Source organism: Chaetodon auriga, chromosome 6 (assembly GCF_051107435.1).
Source record: "Chaetodon auriga isolate fChaAug3 chromosome 6, fChaAug3.hap1, whole genome shotgun sequence".
Taxonomy (NCBI): domain Eukaryota; kingdom Metazoa; phylum Chordata; class Actinopteri; order Chaetodontiformes; family Chaetodontidae; genus Chaetodon; species Chaetodon auriga.
This window is the reverse complement of record NC_135079.1, coordinates 19,540,395-19,557,941: the sequence shown is the minus strand read 5'-3', so window position 1 is coordinate 19,557,941 and position 17,547 is coordinate 19,540,395. Positions and strand designations below refer to the sequence as shown.

The 17,547-nt window shown below is 42.0% G+C and overlaps 1 protein-coding gene across 1 annotated transcript in view; it reads right to left on the bottom strand.

The window, feature by feature from the left end:
- Positions 1-180: 180 nt before the first annotated feature.
- The window catches only part of carmil2 (capping protein regulator and myosin 1 linker 2), a 46,283-nt gene continuing 28,916 nt past the window's right edge, over positions 181-17,547 (bottom strand). Inside the window, exons 32-41 of the mRNA XM_076732860.1 lie at positions 15,637-15,740; positions 10,576-11,482; positions 8,735-8,839; positions 8,206-8,242; positions 7,568-7,636; positions 6,806-7,068; positions 5,842-5,977; positions 5,235-5,324; positions 3,992-4,105; positions 181-3,880 (exon numbers count right to left, since the gene is read on the bottom strand). Of these exons, the coding sequence (XP_076588975.1) occupies positions 3,306-3,880; positions 3,992-4,105; positions 5,235-5,324; positions 5,842-5,977; positions 6,806-7,068; positions 7,568-7,636; positions 8,206-8,242; positions 8,735-8,839; positions 10,576-11,482; positions 15,637-15,740 (2,400 nt within the window). The 3' untranslated portion in view covers positions 181-3,305. The remainder of the gene's footprint in view (positions 3,881-3,991; positions 4,106-5,234; positions 5,325-5,841; positions 5,978-6,805; positions 7,069-7,567; positions 7,637-8,205; positions 8,243-8,734; positions 8,840-10,575; positions 11,483-15,636; positions 15,741-17,547) is intronic.

Here is a 17,547-nt window from a genome sequence, read left to right as displayed (position 1 = left end):
CTCCTTCCATTCTCTGGGTGAATCTGATTGCACGGGTAAATTTGTAAATTTAGAAATACACCATATAAGCACATAACCCTCCCTGCATCACTATGGCAACATCACAATTATTCTCTCTTGATAACGCTCCTCATTACAGACGGGGGAATTAACCACAGAGCCCAAATGAAAACAAGCGAGTGCAAATTTATGACACAACTCATAGTTTTAATTATTATTAACAAGTATAGGTATGGATTTACACTCTGTTCATAACTTTGTTTTTGTTTGCTTTATGTCGTTTTGTACATATTCTGTGCGTGCAAGGCAAAGATAAACATGACTGTAGAAAATAAATTCTCCCCTCGGATGAGACGGAGGCTCAGGTTGCTGACAGCACGGGGAGCTGAACTGAGGTCTGCTCTTACAAAACACACACCATTTCCCACAACCACCCTGAGAGTTTGATAGACTGAATACACTCATGTTATCTCACAAAATATATGATCATATATTGGTCTTTTATTATAATCTTATCTGTTTCTCCTGTGATATGATGGATTACATATATGTTTACTAATGGAGTGACTGAAGTCGAATTGGTTTAATGTCACAGAAATATGCAGAACTTTAGTGTCCTGTGTGTTAATCTGGAGATCCTAAAAGCCTTCTTAACAAGGCAAAAGAAATAGTCTTAGGAAAAAAAAATGGACTGTTTTCCGACATGGATGGCATGATGGGACTTGTTAGAAATAGTATAAAGGAAATGGATTTGACGTAATTTTCAATGTATAAATATATAATACTAATACAGTATATGATTGTGAGAAAAATAACCAGAAACCAGATTTTCTTTCATTGTAAATATTTTTTTTTTCCAGGATACTGGGAGCCACCTCACCTGTCTTACTGTAAAAGTGGAATTTGTAAGAAAAATTGGGAGGTATCATTAAAAAAAAAAGAAACTATCAACATCAAATTAAGGCAAAACCTTCAGCTTTATGCAGCTTGATCTTAGCCTGGTTCCAAACCTCCACGTAATCAACCACATCCGAAATTTTACCGGTGCTGTTCTGCTGACTGGATGTTTCCTCTGCTGGAAAAACAACTGAATCAGTCAAAGCCTTTAAGAGCTTCAGTTGGAATAATCATCTAACTGCACCAGAGGCAGAATCCAAACGAGTATGTTTACAAGTGCGGATGAGACTGACGCAGTTATTGATTGTTGTAAAAAGACTGACTGAAATAACAAAACACCACACAGGAGGCATTTCCTCAAAAGATAAAGAATAGTTCTGCTGCTGGTTTTGAAAAACCTTGAATTTATCGGTTAGCTCAACCTTTACACCAGGAAACTTGATTCGAAGTGTGTTGCTGCTTTCTTCCTTAGTGGTTTTAATGGAGTAAAAAGAAGCAGAAGAAACAGAGCTTGGAGTGCACAGCGACATTGCATAATGACAAGAAACTGTCACTGTGCACCACTGAGGTCCTGCAGGGACATAACGTCTAGCACCATGCGCCATTCTGAAGGACGGAGGCAATGGGTCGAGTCCACAAACAACAATGGCTGTTTGTCAGTTTTTAGGAATATAAATAGTATAAATAAAAATGGCCATCCATACCAGCAACAACAATACCTCCCCCCCCCCCCCCCCCCGACATTGCTGACGTAACGAAAGAAAGAACTGAAAACTACACTTATGGGGAAAATAAATACATTGAGTGGCTACTGACGTTCCTACTGACCTCAGGTTCACCCTTAACGTGACTATGGCAAATACCACATCCTGCAACATGCTTGATTTGACTACAGATACAATGATACACTTGGCTTTCTGGCATAGATATACTTGTATATGACTTTTAGAGTGCAATCAACCTTGACTACCAACTCACTGTAATAAAATCACGACCACAAAGCCTTATGAACTCTGTGTGCTCTCAACTTCAAACCAATAACAGTTGGATCTCATAGTGTAACTTCATCCTATTTCCCTGAACACTGCAGTTTTCCTTGTAAATTTTTTCCATCTCAATTTTTCCATCTCAGTGGTATTTATTGAGAGGAAATGGATTTGGTACTGCACCTCTTCGATCTATGCAGTTTGCACAATGTGTGTCTGACACAGTGGAAATGTAAGTATCTCATGTGAAACTAGCTTCCTTAGCAGTCAGCATTAATGCATCTTTGTGCTTGTAGGACGGAAAGCGTTTTTTTTAGACTGTGACGTAAACTGCAGGACCTCAGTAGTAATAGTAGGTAGTTAAATGAATGTACTTGACATGTTGCAGAACAGATTACTTGGATTGACAAGATAAAACCTAACCGATAATTGCTAATGCTAACAGAGCCTCTGTCGACTGAAAAAAGATGAGCGGATGGATGTCACAGTGATTGGTTTGGGGCAAAAAAAAAAACCTCCCTCCCAAACAGCTAACATCCTTTTGTGGAGAGCGCACAATAAAGATTTCCAAACCACCCAGCGGATGCTCTGGTCAGTTTACTCATTCAGCTGATGCCATCTGTGTCACATTTCAGACTCGACCTCCTCGGAAGGACTCCGCTCAAAGGTGCGTTCAGACTGAATGCAAAGTGAATTTTAGAGGTGGCACGGTTGCATATTCATCGCAAAGATGCAAGCGGGTGCAGATTTGCCCTGGGTGGCGCGAATTGAGGCAGAGAAGTTAAATGAGTTAGAAATGTTTCAACTTGAACCAAAATGACTGCTTATCCTGCAGCTGTATGACTCCAGTTCATCAGTGTACAGAGATGAGAAAATAGTGAGTCTGGAGCAAAATAACAGGTATCCTGGTAATTTCTGACATCAGTCGGGATGAGCTGTCAACACACAGACACACTCCGCAGACACACACTCAGTGCTTATGTTGCTGGCTAGCTACAGCTAACAGCTGTATGTCTGCTGTTTTGGGTAAATAAGACTGCAAAAACAACCCAGCAGCCAAATTCAAACAAATAATGCAAACCTCACACAATCTAAAAGGTGCAACTAGGCTCTCGTAATTGACTCATGAAGTTAAAAAAAAAAAAAAAAAAAATCAGGTTTATTTTCTGAATGCTGCCCTCAAACAGATGAATTTGACCACTGGATCCTTTGTGCAGTCCGTGCGCATTCACACCAAACAGGCGATATACCAACTGTACAGCTGTCAACACAGCAGCTCTTCTCTATTCGAGGGTACAACATTCACGCTACTCTCAGACCTCATATACCCTCCCAGTCCCTGATCTCAATGATGTCACGGACCCCACCCTCGTCTCTCTCCCAGGTGTGTCTTTTCTCCTCAGGTACGTCAGTCTGTGAGTATTATTCAGACAGAGGGGGCTCAGTTCTTTGGTCTGCTGGCTCTGCCTTCATTGTGTGCTGTTTAGAGACCACCTCTCCTCTCTCCTGCATGCTGTCTCTCAGATCCACTGTGCCTGGTACTGTGCTGGGGCTCTTCTCCTTGTGGGACAGAGGACTCACTTGGGGGTGTTCTGGGGATGCAGATGCAGCTGGGATTGTGCTGGGCATCTTTTCTTGGGGTGATGGGGACACCAGCAGTTTTCCTAGAGTTTGGGGCAACGGTGGGGCTGTGCTGGGGCTCTTTTTCTGGGTTGTGGGGGTTATAGGAGGCTTTTCCAGGGTTTGGGTTAGTGCTGGGGGCCTCTCTAGGATGGACAGAGCTTTGTCGGGGGCTTCAGCTGGACTGAAGAGTCGGGGAGCTGAGGCTTCTTGTTGAGCCTGAGCTGTAGAGGAGGGACACCCTGAGCCTGGGGCCTCATCCTCTCCTGCAAGGTGCTGCTTGGTTTCAGCTACTGTCCCTCCACAGCCCGTCCTTCCTCTCTCTGCCTTCAGCTCCTCCTTCTGGACAGCCTCCTTCTCCTCAGCTGTGTCACTGGCTGGGTGAACATAAGGACAAGAATATGTTTAGATCACATATAGGAAGATAAACATCAAATCAAAGAATAAGAAAAATACTGTTATGAGCATGTGTGATTCGCCTCTCTCACCCTCCTGAGCTCTTTGTGTGTCCTCCCCACTGGATGGGTCTTCACTGCAGGTGGGCAGGTCTCCTCTGTTGCCACGGAAACGGATGGGTGACCTCTGCAACACTGCCTTCAGTTCTAAGAAAGATGGAAACGGAGACCAAGAGCTCATCTTTAATAATCACTGAAAACAAACTCAAACTGCCAAAAGTACATCAGAAGACAGAAGACTTTAAAGCTACATGAAGCACTGCAGTGAATGCTGATTTTTTTGTACATAATTAACTTACTTATTTCAAGCCAAACTGTGATCTTTTCATTAATTTAAACTAATAATTTTTGTGTGGATTTCTCCTTCTTTCAAATATGGTAATTGGTTCATACTATGTATACTGGTGTGAGTTCGTAGCGCCCTCTGTATTGTTTTGGTCGATGGTTGTTGTTACTTGCCATGCCACATTTTGACCGGTGAAGCCGAGCTGTTGATAACCTGCTTCTGTATGCTACTGCTACGATCAGTGTCTATACTGAGTTACAGCATGCGTGGAGTTGCTGGTGAAGGAAATAAACACCTTGGAAAAGACAGAAATTGTGTCGGAGCTGAGTTTGACACTGTTTCACCAGTCAAAATACACCCCGTGCAGTGGGAGTTATTAGATAAACTCAGTTAGTTTAATAAAACCGTACAATTTTAGTGCCTAAACTTAACTGCAACTGTTTCACAATAGTAACCTTGAGTTTATTATGATTGTAAGCAAGCTTGATTTTGAAAGTGTAGCTGGATGTTGCGAATCAGATGTACAATTATTATGCTACCTTGACCCAACCCCTGCATCTTGAAAAATGATGCTAAAGGAGTACCCAGTCCTTTAAAAAGAGACGAGTTGGGAGTGAGAACATGTTGATTATTAACAGTGAACAAGAGGTCTTCAAAGAACCTGATTCAATGAAACCCTGAGGATCCAACCTGAAAGGATCAAGACCTCATATTAAGACCCCTTCAGGTTGCTACATTGCTGCTTCCTGTTCCTCTTAGCACGTAAGAACCAGCCAATTATATCATCTTCTGGGCTTTAGCTATAGCTGTCTTGATTGGTCTGCAGTGTATCTGACTTGGCTGAATAAATTCTCAGTGGACATTTTCCAGGCTTGGATAAAATGCAGTCTGAGTTTGTCGGGCTAACAGAGCTCAGGTTGTTAAATCTGTAGGATCTGTAGTCTAGTCTAGTTTTTTATGTCTTCATAAAACACTTTGGCAAAGTCTCACCTTGTGTCATGGCCAGAGTGTCCTCATGGACGGACACAGCCCTGCGTTGTGGAAGGGGCTTCATGTGTTGGCGTGGCTTAGGAAGACTCTCTGAAAGTATGCAAACCACAAACAGATCAGATTTCAGATCATATGATATCATATTTGTGAATAACGTAAATGTACATTGAAATGTTAAATGTACTGTAAATGTAACCAAACCACTGAATGCAACCTTACTATGTAAAACAGGAATCTATCTGTCTGTAGAGTTTCATCTCTTCCTGAGTGGTTTCACAGCATTTCACACCTTGATTTGTGTGATTCTGCTGACTCCCACACGGTGCCCATGTGGCTTGCACGTGACCGAGTCATCCGTCATATTGTCATATTAAGGTGTTAATGACCCAGAGATGTTAAATGTTAACAAGGCGAGGGTACAGGCTATCATGAGCCTCCTCTGATACACCAGAGTTAGCAGCTCCCTCTTTCCAGCTGACAGTTTCACAGTCTCCCACAGATCCCACACTGACTGGACCACACCTCACCTGATGTCTCAGAAAAGCTCAATCAGTACAAACCTGATTTGGATGAATTATTTGGTTTTAAAGAGATCAGTCTCGCTTACCATCGGTCACTGATTGTGCTTTCTCAGAGCGATCCTGTGTGGTGGGACCCCTCCATGGAGACGGGGCTGGAGGAAGCAGCTCTTTCCTGGGAGATGAAGCTGTGGCTGCACCCCAGAGACCCTGTTGACTTCCATTCTAGGGATGAAGATCAGAGGGCGCTCAGTGGGACGTAACAATATGACTGCTGTGTCAACATATGGAGAACAGTTGTGTCCTATAGGCAATGGTTTGTGGTGAAACTCAACAATGTGTTTATGAGCTCCATTGAATAACATAAAAGCAGTGTGATCCAACAGTCCTGCTGTTAATCGTTTCAACTTTATAGTCAGTCGGTGTTGTATGTGAGGGGTGTTTCTAATATTTAGTCTACCCCCATTGATATGAATGGAGAAAATATTTAAATCAACACCTAGGTTTACCTTGTAAACCGCATCTGAGTGTATTTGATTGTACTTGATAATTTTAAGACAAGCTGTTTGAGTATTCACAAAGGATTACAGAGATTTATAGTAACATTCTTTCTTTTATTCGTCCAGATTTCAACAACAAGCAACATAAGATACTCCTTCTTTAATTTTAGTGAGTAAACCTGCCTTTAACATTACTGCCACCTTGTGGCTTGTATTAGTCTCTGTACCTAATTTTTTTTTAGAATTCACATTACAAATGAAATGTCTCCTTATTTATAAATTCAACCTCTTTAACTGTACGTTTTAACGATGTGAATAACTACAAATTACTGCATCAATGAACTAAAGATACAACTACAGATACAAATCTTTTCTTATTACATTCTTACATATTCATGATCTTTTTTCCCCACTGGTGTTTTTCTTTTAATACAAACTTTTCAGGTTAATATTAAAACATAAATTGGATGACAGCTGTACCACTGGATGTAAAGCCTTACATCTAAATTATCTTCCCAGCAGTAACGAAGGAAACATGTGAGTGCTGTATTACCTGTGCTGTCGTCTCCCCCGGCCTGCCATCATGAATGTGTGCTCTGAGCTGCACTCTCTCTGCTGAGCTGCTGGAAGGAGGAGCAGAGGAGGGACGAGCTCCTCCGCCCGCAGGAGCAGCCGGGGTGGGGAGAGGAGGCTTGGCTACAATGGCAGGTTTGGGTGGAAGGGGACCAATAGGACGCTCGGGGAGGGCGGGCTTCAGGTGTAGGGGAGGGTCTGGTTGGATGGAGTCTGGTGCTCTCATAGGATGCCTAGGGTCTGCTGGAAACAGAGGGTGAGAGCGACATTAGATCACGAGGAGACACTGAGTGATTCAGGCTGGTCCAATCAGTGACTCCAGGGAGGACAGATGTTCAGGCTGGTGCAGGCTAGAACACAGAAACCATGGCACCACAGCAGAGACCCTCCTCTGTTGTGTTGTCACAGGCCTAGAGACATCAGAAAGGGTGTGCTACACTCAGACTGTTACATCACACAGCTCAGGCCAGGGGCCATGGTGATGATGTCAGTGGCTCTTTTCTATGTCACACTTGCTTTGCTTTGAGTAATTCTAGGACAACTCTGTATTGTATATTATAGTGGCTAAAAACATCATGTAACAGGTTTGTAGATTACAACCTACAAAACACAGTACAGAGCATTTTATTCTTCTTTTTAGTATATGCCATTGATATTCTAGTGTCTAATGTGTAGGTCACTATTAGTTTGTCTCTGCACATGGGAGTATTTTTATTATTTTCATTTAGAAATACATTGATACCTGATGAAGTGGACATGGTTCTGGGCTTCATGTATGTGGGAGGTGGTTCAGGTTTGTCCAGGATAGTGCCTGAGGAACAGAGACAGTAGATAGTAGTGGAGCCAAAGGACGATTTGAATCCAAGCTGTACGTACAATGAATGCAATATGTGCAGTGGGCTTAACTAAAAACCATTCTATCCACACAGCTGTAAGCGGTGGGCCTGCAAACAAATGTTCGTGGTGATGACTCAAATTAAACTGGAAAGAAGGACAAGGCACCAGCTGGCACATGTGAAATCACTTTAATTTGTTTGTGTAACTGGATTTTTGCAACACTGCTCAGGACACATTAGAAGAACTTATTTATAATTAATTTTGTTCCCACTGTCAGATTCATCCAGTCTCATTGGAGGATGCCAACATCAATCACAGCCTATTCACCGCCGCAGCTCACCTTGGTTTTACAGTAAAGGTATATTTGTGAATCACTTATTAAATTTGCAAGATACAAAAGGCATAAATGATTTATCAGGGTTTTGTTTTGACTCATTTAAATACTTTTACAATACAATCCCATACTTTTTAACTTGAATTTGCTTGGCACTGACTGATGTGGCTCTGATGGAGACACCGTACACAATAACACACAGCGCTTACCTTCAGAGTTGGCCTTTCTCAGCTCCTCATCTTTGTTCTACAACAGACATGTTGGACAATATTAAACAACACTTAATCATCAACTTGGTGATACACGTTGTAATGATTATGTCACGATCTTATCCTCGTTAAAAAAATAAAGGAACAGGAAAACATGACATCAGAATGTGGACAAGACATAGACTGGTTTTTCTTCAAAGACAATATGGGAAAATTCATGAATTCTACAGATACGCTGTGAGCTTAAAGTAATAATACACAAACATTTACTACAGGATAAAGAACAGATTCAAGCATAATTGAGAACTGGTCAAATACTCTCAAACATGTGAAGGTATTTCACACTGTGCTGCTATTTATTACATCAGACTGAAGTGTGACATTTTAATCACGTTAAGGAACCCCCACAAACTTCAGGGCCAGCCAAGGCTGATAATAAAAATAAATTCAAGCAACACTTTTTGAATAATCTGTATTTATAAAAAGCAACCAGTCATACCCTTCACACCCAAACCCACACCCATCCTACCTGGCTTGTCTTGGTGTCAGCAGGTGGAGTTTTGGCTACGCCCATTCTGTGTAGCATCACCTGAAGCCTCTGTTCAAAACTAGGCGTGCTCTCAGATGCATGTTTCTGGAAGATGACACATGAACATTTAGAACAGTAAATGTAAATGCTCTCTCTCTCTCTCTCTCTCTCTCACACACACACACACACACACACACACACACACACACACACACACACACACAGTTGTCTGATAACTGAGCTGGGGACACAGGAGCCAACTACAAGAAGGCCACAGCCGGCTCTACTTCCTGCAGAGGCTCTGAGTCTGCAACAAGCTGCTGCAGATGTTCTACCAGTCTGTGGTGGTCAACGCCATTTTTCATGCTGCTGTGTGCTGGGAGATGCTATTAAGCTCAACAACTTATATGGTTAGAAAGGCCTGCTGAGTGATTAGAGCAGGAGTTGAACTGGACTCTCTGTAGGCAGTGATGGAGAAGAGGATACTGTCCAAGTTGGTTAGCATCCTGAACAATGTTTCCCACTCTCTCCACGATGTGGCCATCAAACTTTTCAACTCATCCCTGCTCTGTCGCAGTCTGGGCTTTAGTGCATTAGGAGGATGTTGAGGTCTTACTACACTCCCTAACTACACATACAACTACGTTTCTGTCACACTCACCACTCTACTGTTTGGCACTTTTCAGACATGAAAATGTAACATCACTATAAATAAATAATGTATTATTTATTATGTGTGTTGTCATCCAGACATACAGTGGTCGACTTTAATATTAATGATAATATCTGACAGTGCACAGGCATTGAATGAAAGGAAGTTAAGTTGGAATCTTCTTTTAGTTCTTACTAGCTCACTTGCTGTATGTAAAGTGTTATGCTGTATATTTATTTAATAGTCCACTTTGGCCTGCATGACAAGACAAAATATAGGGAGAGAGTGTTTGGCAGATTATTACTGTGTTTGAGAGAATCTCTTCAGCAACTTAAAAGCTGTTGTGCTGTGTTTTTAAACTGATTGTGTGCATAAAAGATGATGCTTGAGATAATACATTATTACGGTGATTTGAAGAATAAGATGCATATTTCTCTTACAGAGATACTGGTCTCAGGTACTAATTAATTCCAAAATTGTCAGTGAAGGAACGGAGGACAGTCGGTTCACAACAGGAATTCAGGAATTCGTCTCTGGGTCTACCATAGGAGTGCAGGGCTTAAGGTCATTGTGAAAATCAACACTTGGTGCAAATGCTTCACAGTAAATTTTATGCGCAGGAACTGCTGAGTTTTATTTATAGTAGCTTACCACTGAATATAAAAACAGCAAATTAGAATATACTTATATTAATTAGGAAGTGACAACAGTATTTATGTTATAAAGCGAAAGTGAGAGCAGCTGAGTGTGGGTATGACACGACTGTTGCAGTGGAATTGCACATCATGCTGAATTTACCGGGACAACAGGTAAACATGGAGGGACATGGTTTACATTAACAGTAAATCAGTATCTTGCCCAAGGATACTTCGGCATGTGAACTGCCGAGGCCAGGGATCAAACCACCAACTTCCTGATCGGTGGATGACCGCTCTACAGATCAGATCAGCAGAACAGGGTGAGGTCTTACTTAAATATAACCTACTTACAAAACAGGGGGGCAATAGGAATAAAGGCCTGTCTTGAATGTAAAGCCTGATTCTCAGCAGTATTTAAGAATTTACGGGACTTGCTGTTTGGTGTTGTTTGGTGTCTGATTCTCATCAAGGGCCATCCCTTACTCTCATCAAGGGTAGTATCCTACTAGATGATCTGACTGTGTGTGTGTTAAGTGTATTGTCAGACTGACCTTACTGTGTGTGTCATCCTTGTCTTCAGGCTCTAATCCCGTCAGCAGTATGAGACTCTGGCTCTTGCCCTCCCTGAGTGACCTCTTGGTCACCTTCAATCTCCTCTCTCCGTATGGAGTCCCTCCCAACTTCATCTCCTTCATCAGCATACTACTCCTCTCCTGCTCAGTTAGAGGGGAAGTGACAACAGGACTGGGGATGCGACCCGGCAAGACAGGAACTGCCTCTTCTTCCAGGTTGGAAAGCGTAGCAGTGGTGAGGTCAGGGCTTGTTGCGATGGTGGGGTGAGAGGGAGTGGTCTCACTGGGAGGCGTCATCGTGGTTAATGTACTGGCAGGCGCCATCGTTCCCCTCACATCGCCTGCAAGATGGTGGCTGGTGGCAACGGTTCCTTCTGTGGTGGTGGCATCATTAGAAACGTTAGCATCCTCCACTGACCTTGCCCCTCTCCCCTTCTCTCTCTCCTTGTCCCTCTCCCTCTCTCTCTCCCTTTCTTTGGCCTCGCGGAGGGGTCGAATGAGGTCTGCAATGGAGGTCCTTTTGACCTTCACCCCCTCTCCTCCTCCCTCTCCCCCTCCTGCCTTGGTGGCTCGGCTGGCTCGAGCCCTCTTGAAGGCAAAGAAGTCGCCAAACTTTTTCTTGATGTTTTTGGTGGGAAGTGTGGTGGTGGTGGTGGTGGTGGTGACAGAAGAGAGGGCAGGGGGAGTGGAGGATGTAGAGAGGGGTGGTACATCAGTGGATGTAAAGGATGTGTCAGTAGATGGGATAGAGGGAGAGGTGACTGTGGTGGTGGTAGAGGAGGTGATATTGTCAGAGGAAGAGGAAAAGGGGGTTGAGGCTGAGGGGGTGGAGCTTGACTCTGAGGGAGTGGCTTGGGCAGGGTTTGACTCCTCCCACCGGCCTTTTCTGCAGCAGGGAGACAGCAGAAAGAGCAACAGACAAGAAGAGACACTCAGTACTACAACTACTGCTACAGGACTCAAGACACATGCTCAGTTCAGGTACACAACAAGAAAGGTCATGCAAACAGCACACAGAGCAAAAATGTCTCGGAGATTACTACGTCTTGCTCCACTAGAGGCGAGGCCTGGTATGGTGAAGGTGGTCAATTGGTCAGTCTGTCAATCTGCTCAACACTCTTGTCCAGAACAACATATCTAGATGACTGCTGGTCAGATTACCACCAAATTTGGCCTTGATATTTATTGTCCCCTTAATATTGACCCTGTGTCTAGCAACATTATCCTTAGAAACCAATGGCTGGACTACGGTAAAATTTGCTTGAATAAGACTTAATGTCTTGGTTGACTCAGAATCTTGCCTGTTATTACCTTACAAGTCAAACATGTAAACTCTGCATATGTGACACCACTTAATCTAAAAGGAGACGATATTTGCAGAACTCATTCAGACTTCCAAGTGATTAACCCTTTTGATTTCAATGTTTCGTGCAGACTTGCTAACACTCCGTGAACCACGTGTTTTGGTTGTCCAACTGACAGAGCCACGCCTATAACGGTGCAGGGCTGTGAGGAGATTTTGGCATTGTGGCAAGTATACAGTTCTGTAATTCTGTCTTTGTAGTGAACAGCAGCTGCTGATCTGCTGGTTTTGGTACATGGCTGGTGTCAACAAAGGATGAAAATGAAAATGTAAAATGGACACCAACAAAAGGCCAGCCATTGCTCAAGGTTCTGTTCATACTACACTGGATGTCTGACAATCGCCCCTGAACAGACATGAAAAGTTTAATTGAGTTTAAATTGTCACACTAGATGTGCTAGTAAGTATTCTATGTATAAACTAGGTAAGGAACCAGGTCAGGTCAACCTGCATTAATGACCATGAGAGAGGGTCACTCTCTCCCCACATACAACCACCTGCTATCATGTGATCACAGTCAGACTGATGTAATGGGTTTGTGTGATGATGCTTGAACCAGTTACATTCACTGGTGAAGACCATGAAAAATCCAGTAAGGGAACCTTTGAATTGAGATTATTTTGTCACGCACCAACCTACCTGCTCCTAGCCACCACTAGCTTTGGTGCTGACCAAAAATCACGTCGAGCGGATGGATACAACAGTCACAGTGATGAGAGCAATATCACAAACAAAAACCAACTTGATTGACTGAGTGGTTTCAAAATGGCAGTTCATTCATAGAACCATCTTAATCATTTTGCGTTCAGTGCACTTAAACAGCAAGCTCAGGCAGGTCCAGACCAAAGTTTAGACAAGGAATGTGAGTTTACATGGTGTCACACTGAAGGGACAAAGGGTTTGTTAAACACTACAAAAACATTCAGCATGCAGTCTGCACATACAGTAACAAAACTGAAATTACAAACCTGTTTTTACATAACAATACACCCTTGTCTCAGCAGTTATCAGGCACGCTATAACCTTTTAATATTAATGTTAATGTATGTAACTATAAAGGTGGCAGGATACCAGAAAGTAAAGCAAAACTGGTCTGTTCACATAAAAAAAAACTCCAAATCAACATGTCACATTGGCTTTGATTTCCAATTTCTAACATCCAGACAAGTCAACATGCTCTCAATGGCTTTCCTCACTGAAGCGCAGATGAGGACTGGTAAAGCTTGGGGAACCTTGACAAGAAGAAGCAAAGTATATACCACACTGACTATGCATGCTATCTCCATAAGAAAAATTGGAAACCTGTTTGAAATTATTCTAAATGGGTACATCAGTTATTTAGTACTGCACTTCCTTAAAGTTGGGGGTTTTCACAAGAGACAAAGAAAAAAATATGATGGTAAGAATTTAACCATACTGTAGCTGTTGTGCACAGATGTATAAATGGTCGATTTAAAAAAATGTTGGTAGTAAATGTCCAAAAATAATGTCATCCAACATAATCTGAGGTTTTGCAGGTGACATATCAAAACTGTGACAGTATCAAGATGCTCAACCCTTCGAGAAATGTGCGCAGCTGGTATTCAGAAACTGTGCCTTTAAATGAGCTGCCAGGACTTGATTGAAGGTTGTGATGTGGCAGCGGTACAGTCACCACCCTCAGCCATGTGGCTGCAGAAACACCTGCAGAACTGATGCAGAAACACGGTGGGTGATGCCTGCTCAGGCCTGTGAGAGCTGACCAATAAGAGCAGACTGGGCATTTCGGGAGAGGGGCCTTAAAGAGACAGGCACTAAAACAGACCTTTTCAGACAGAGGGTGAAAAGTGGTATTGCAATGGATGGAAAATGGAAAAATGATGTGTTTCTTGAACATTCAACCCCCCCCCCCCCCCCCATCAAAAAAAAAAGCATGAACCTGAAAAAGAGTATAACATGGGACCCTTAACTTCTCTTTCTGCCACATGGTCATTTTTCACTGTTGTCATTTGACACTATTAGCTGATTTTAAACAATGTTTTTCCAGTTATATTTCGACTTCTATGGACTTGTATTTTATCATTGTGGGTTGCATTTTGTGGCCTTTGCAGCGCTATTTGTTTGGACAGTTAATGGGTGATATTACAACTTCTGATTTGATCTGATGGACTTACTGTATTGTGTATTTGTACAGTATCCAGAATCAATCCCTCTATTAAAATCAATGATATTTAAAAGACTGCTGAATTATACTTTGGGAATCAATCCACCGACACCTACTGAGCAAGAGCTCTCACTGGGAGGCCTGTGCTTTGTCAGATGCATAAAACTGTGTATATTCAAGACTAAAACTGTGTACATGTGGAAAGACAGAAATTTAAAACGAAAATTTTTATGATATATTGCAGTAACTTAAATTATAGAAGCCCATTCTCAACCACTCAGAATAAAAGCCAGCAGATGCTCTGCAGATTTACAGATAAATATTAAACTTAAGATAAACCACATATACAGTCACATACTGTAATAAGTCGAACCCTCTGCTTGTCTTTCTCTTTCTCTCTTCTCCAGCTCTCTCTCCCTATTTTTCATATTTCTATTTCAGATTTTTTAAGTAGCTTATATTTAAGATGTACAAGGACAAACAAACATAGCGAAACGAAAAAAGGTTGCAGGCATTTTCATGGGACATGAGAGCCTTGTATTGATGTGGGGAGAGAGAGCACAACCCACAGGTCTGACCCCACTGACAGGCCTTTTTTGTGTTGTTTACATGTATACCACAGATGAGACAGACACATCACACATATAGGATGTTGGGAACATGCAGCGCCACAGTGGCAATCTGTCCTCCACAAGCAGCCAAAACCTGACTGTGCAAAAGTTCACAAAGTTGTGTTTAGTCTGATTTTAGTTCACGTTGGTGGGCTCAGATTCAGTCCTGTCAGACCGTGCTGAGAGCTGAGGTGTACCCGCATTTTTTTAATGGTGTGTTGACCATGTCAAATCTTTCCTTCGCTTTTTCTGACAGTCACTATTTTTCTGACTGCTGAGCAGAAAAAGTCCAGAGCCAGAGAGCCTTTTGTGTAACTATGGCAGCCAGCATCTGTGAGTTATCATGCCATTAGCTGCAGCATAACTGCATATTAGAGTTTTTAATACGGTGATTTTCATGTTTACTGCTTTTTCTGTATTGGTATGTTTTGAAAAGGCAACATAAAATGTAGTCGATCTAAATGTCGACAATTCTTTAAAATGATGTGGCACCTGTGGCCCCTCCTCAGCACACTTCACAGTGTCATGGCACCCACTTTGGAAACCACTGGTTTAGTGGATTGTTTCAGTGAAAAAAAAAGAACATTTACATATAATTTTCCACTTTGAAAATCAGCAACAGGATCAGTTCTGCTCACTGATTGGCTGCCAGTGTCAATCACTATTGACACAGGTGCGGAAAGGAAGAGGGTCAGTGAGATTGATCGGTACTGTCAATCATAGCTTTCCATCACTGTTGAAATATATCCATGTGTTTAATTAATTTCAAGCTCTGGTCTCAGTAGTTATCAAAGATTTAATTTGCAGTATACTGATACCTTAAGTGCATATTTGGCAAAGAGAAAAAAATGTGTGTGTATGTCTATGTGTGTGTGTGTGTGTGTGTGTGTGTGTGTGTGTGTGTGTGTGCATGTTCAACTCACAGTGCATAGTCAGGGATGATTTTCTTGGTGAAGAACTCCTCTACTCCCTCATCCACTCTACCCATCCCCTCACTGGCCTCATTTTCTACCTTTGAAACCGGCTCCTGGAACAAAAACCACAAAATAACATTCAGTCGTACATCTTGCACCTCTGTGTTCACATGTGAAAAGAAGCACAAAAAAAATCTCAATGTTTTCGATTCTGAGTTGACATGCTGTGTTTGTGTGACATTGGTCCATTCACATTTGTTGCAGTTCAGAGATATCCAGCTAATATTCCACTGCTTTCATCTCACAGCAAACTACAACCTTGTTTCCAGAAAAATTGGGACACTGTGTAAAATGTGTTGATTTGAAAAACAATGAAACCCCACATTTAATTGAAAATGGCAGAAAGACAACATGTCAAATGTTGAAACTGAGAAATTTCATTGTTTATGATATCCTCATTTAGAATTTGATGGCAGCACATTTCTAAAAAGTTGGGACAGGATCATGTTTATCACTCAGCTGCATCACATCTTCTTTTAACGACACTGTCAGTGTTTGGGAAATGAGGAGACCAACCGCTCATTTTCAAAGTGGAATGTTTTCTCCTTCTCGCTTGATGTACAATTTCACTGGCTCAACAGTTCAGGGTGTCCTTTGTCATATTTTACGTTTCATAATGCACCAAACATTTTCAGTGGGTGACAAGTCAGGACTGCAGACAGGCCAGTTTAACACCTGGACTCTTTTACTACAGAGCCACGCTGTTGGAAAACGTGCAGAGTGTGGTTTGACATTGTCTTGCTGAAATGACCAAGGCCTTCCCTGAAAAAGACGATGTCTACTTGGCAGCTCCAAAACCTGTATATATCATTCAGCATTAATGGGGCCTTCACAAATGTGCAGGTTAGCCATGGCGTGTGCACTCATGCACCCTCATACCATCACAGATGCCAGAAAGATTCTTTGCAGTTTTACATTGAGAAACATTATTGCCAGCGCAGGCTGTCACAGAGTGGTGCACCCCTCCCCATCTTTACCTCAGACTGGCTCAGCCTCTCTGGGAGGCTCTTTTTATACCCAATCACGTTACTCACCTGTTGGCAGTTCACCTAATTCACTGTGAGATGTTCCACCTGGTGTTTTTTTTTTCAGCATTTCACAACTTTTCTAACATTTGTTGCCACTGTGCCAACTTTTTTCGAAACATGTTCCTGCCACCATTTTCTTAATGAGGATAGAATTTTCAAAAACAGTGAAATGTCTCAGTTTCAGCATTTGATATGTTGTCTTTGTGTTATTTCAAATAAATATGGGGTTTCATTGTTTTGCAAATCATCATCTTCTGTTTCTATTTACATTTTACAAAGTGTCCCAACTTTTTTGGACACAAGGTTATATAATTTACATATTACTTTCCATACTGTGGGGTAGCTTGTGAATTTCTTTGTATACATGAGAAGTTTAAAGTGGCAGAAACTAAAGAGAATAGAGGTGGTTTTAAACAGTCTCTTGCATGCCATGGACAATCACTCTCATGTTATTCACTTTAGCCTGAGCAAATCAAGTGTGAGTAGTGGCAAGTGTCACCAAAAGGTGACAGGACTGCAGATTCAAACTATACGGTGACATATGGGAAATCTTGTCTGTGTATGTGTGTGTGAGTGTGAGAGAGAAAATGAGGGAAAGATACAACCTAACAGCCAACATCATGATTTAAAACTCCTTTTCACAACTCTAAAAGCATGTTTCATCATGAAAAGGAATGAATCTCATTTAGTCAGACTCAGCTGCTGTTTATCCCACTTTGATATTTGCCACATTGTTTAGTTGTTTCATTAAAGATGAAAGGGTTCAAACCTGTTGCATCACATAATATGAGTGTATAACTAGAGAGGCAAAATATCATCTTAAATTTAAAAA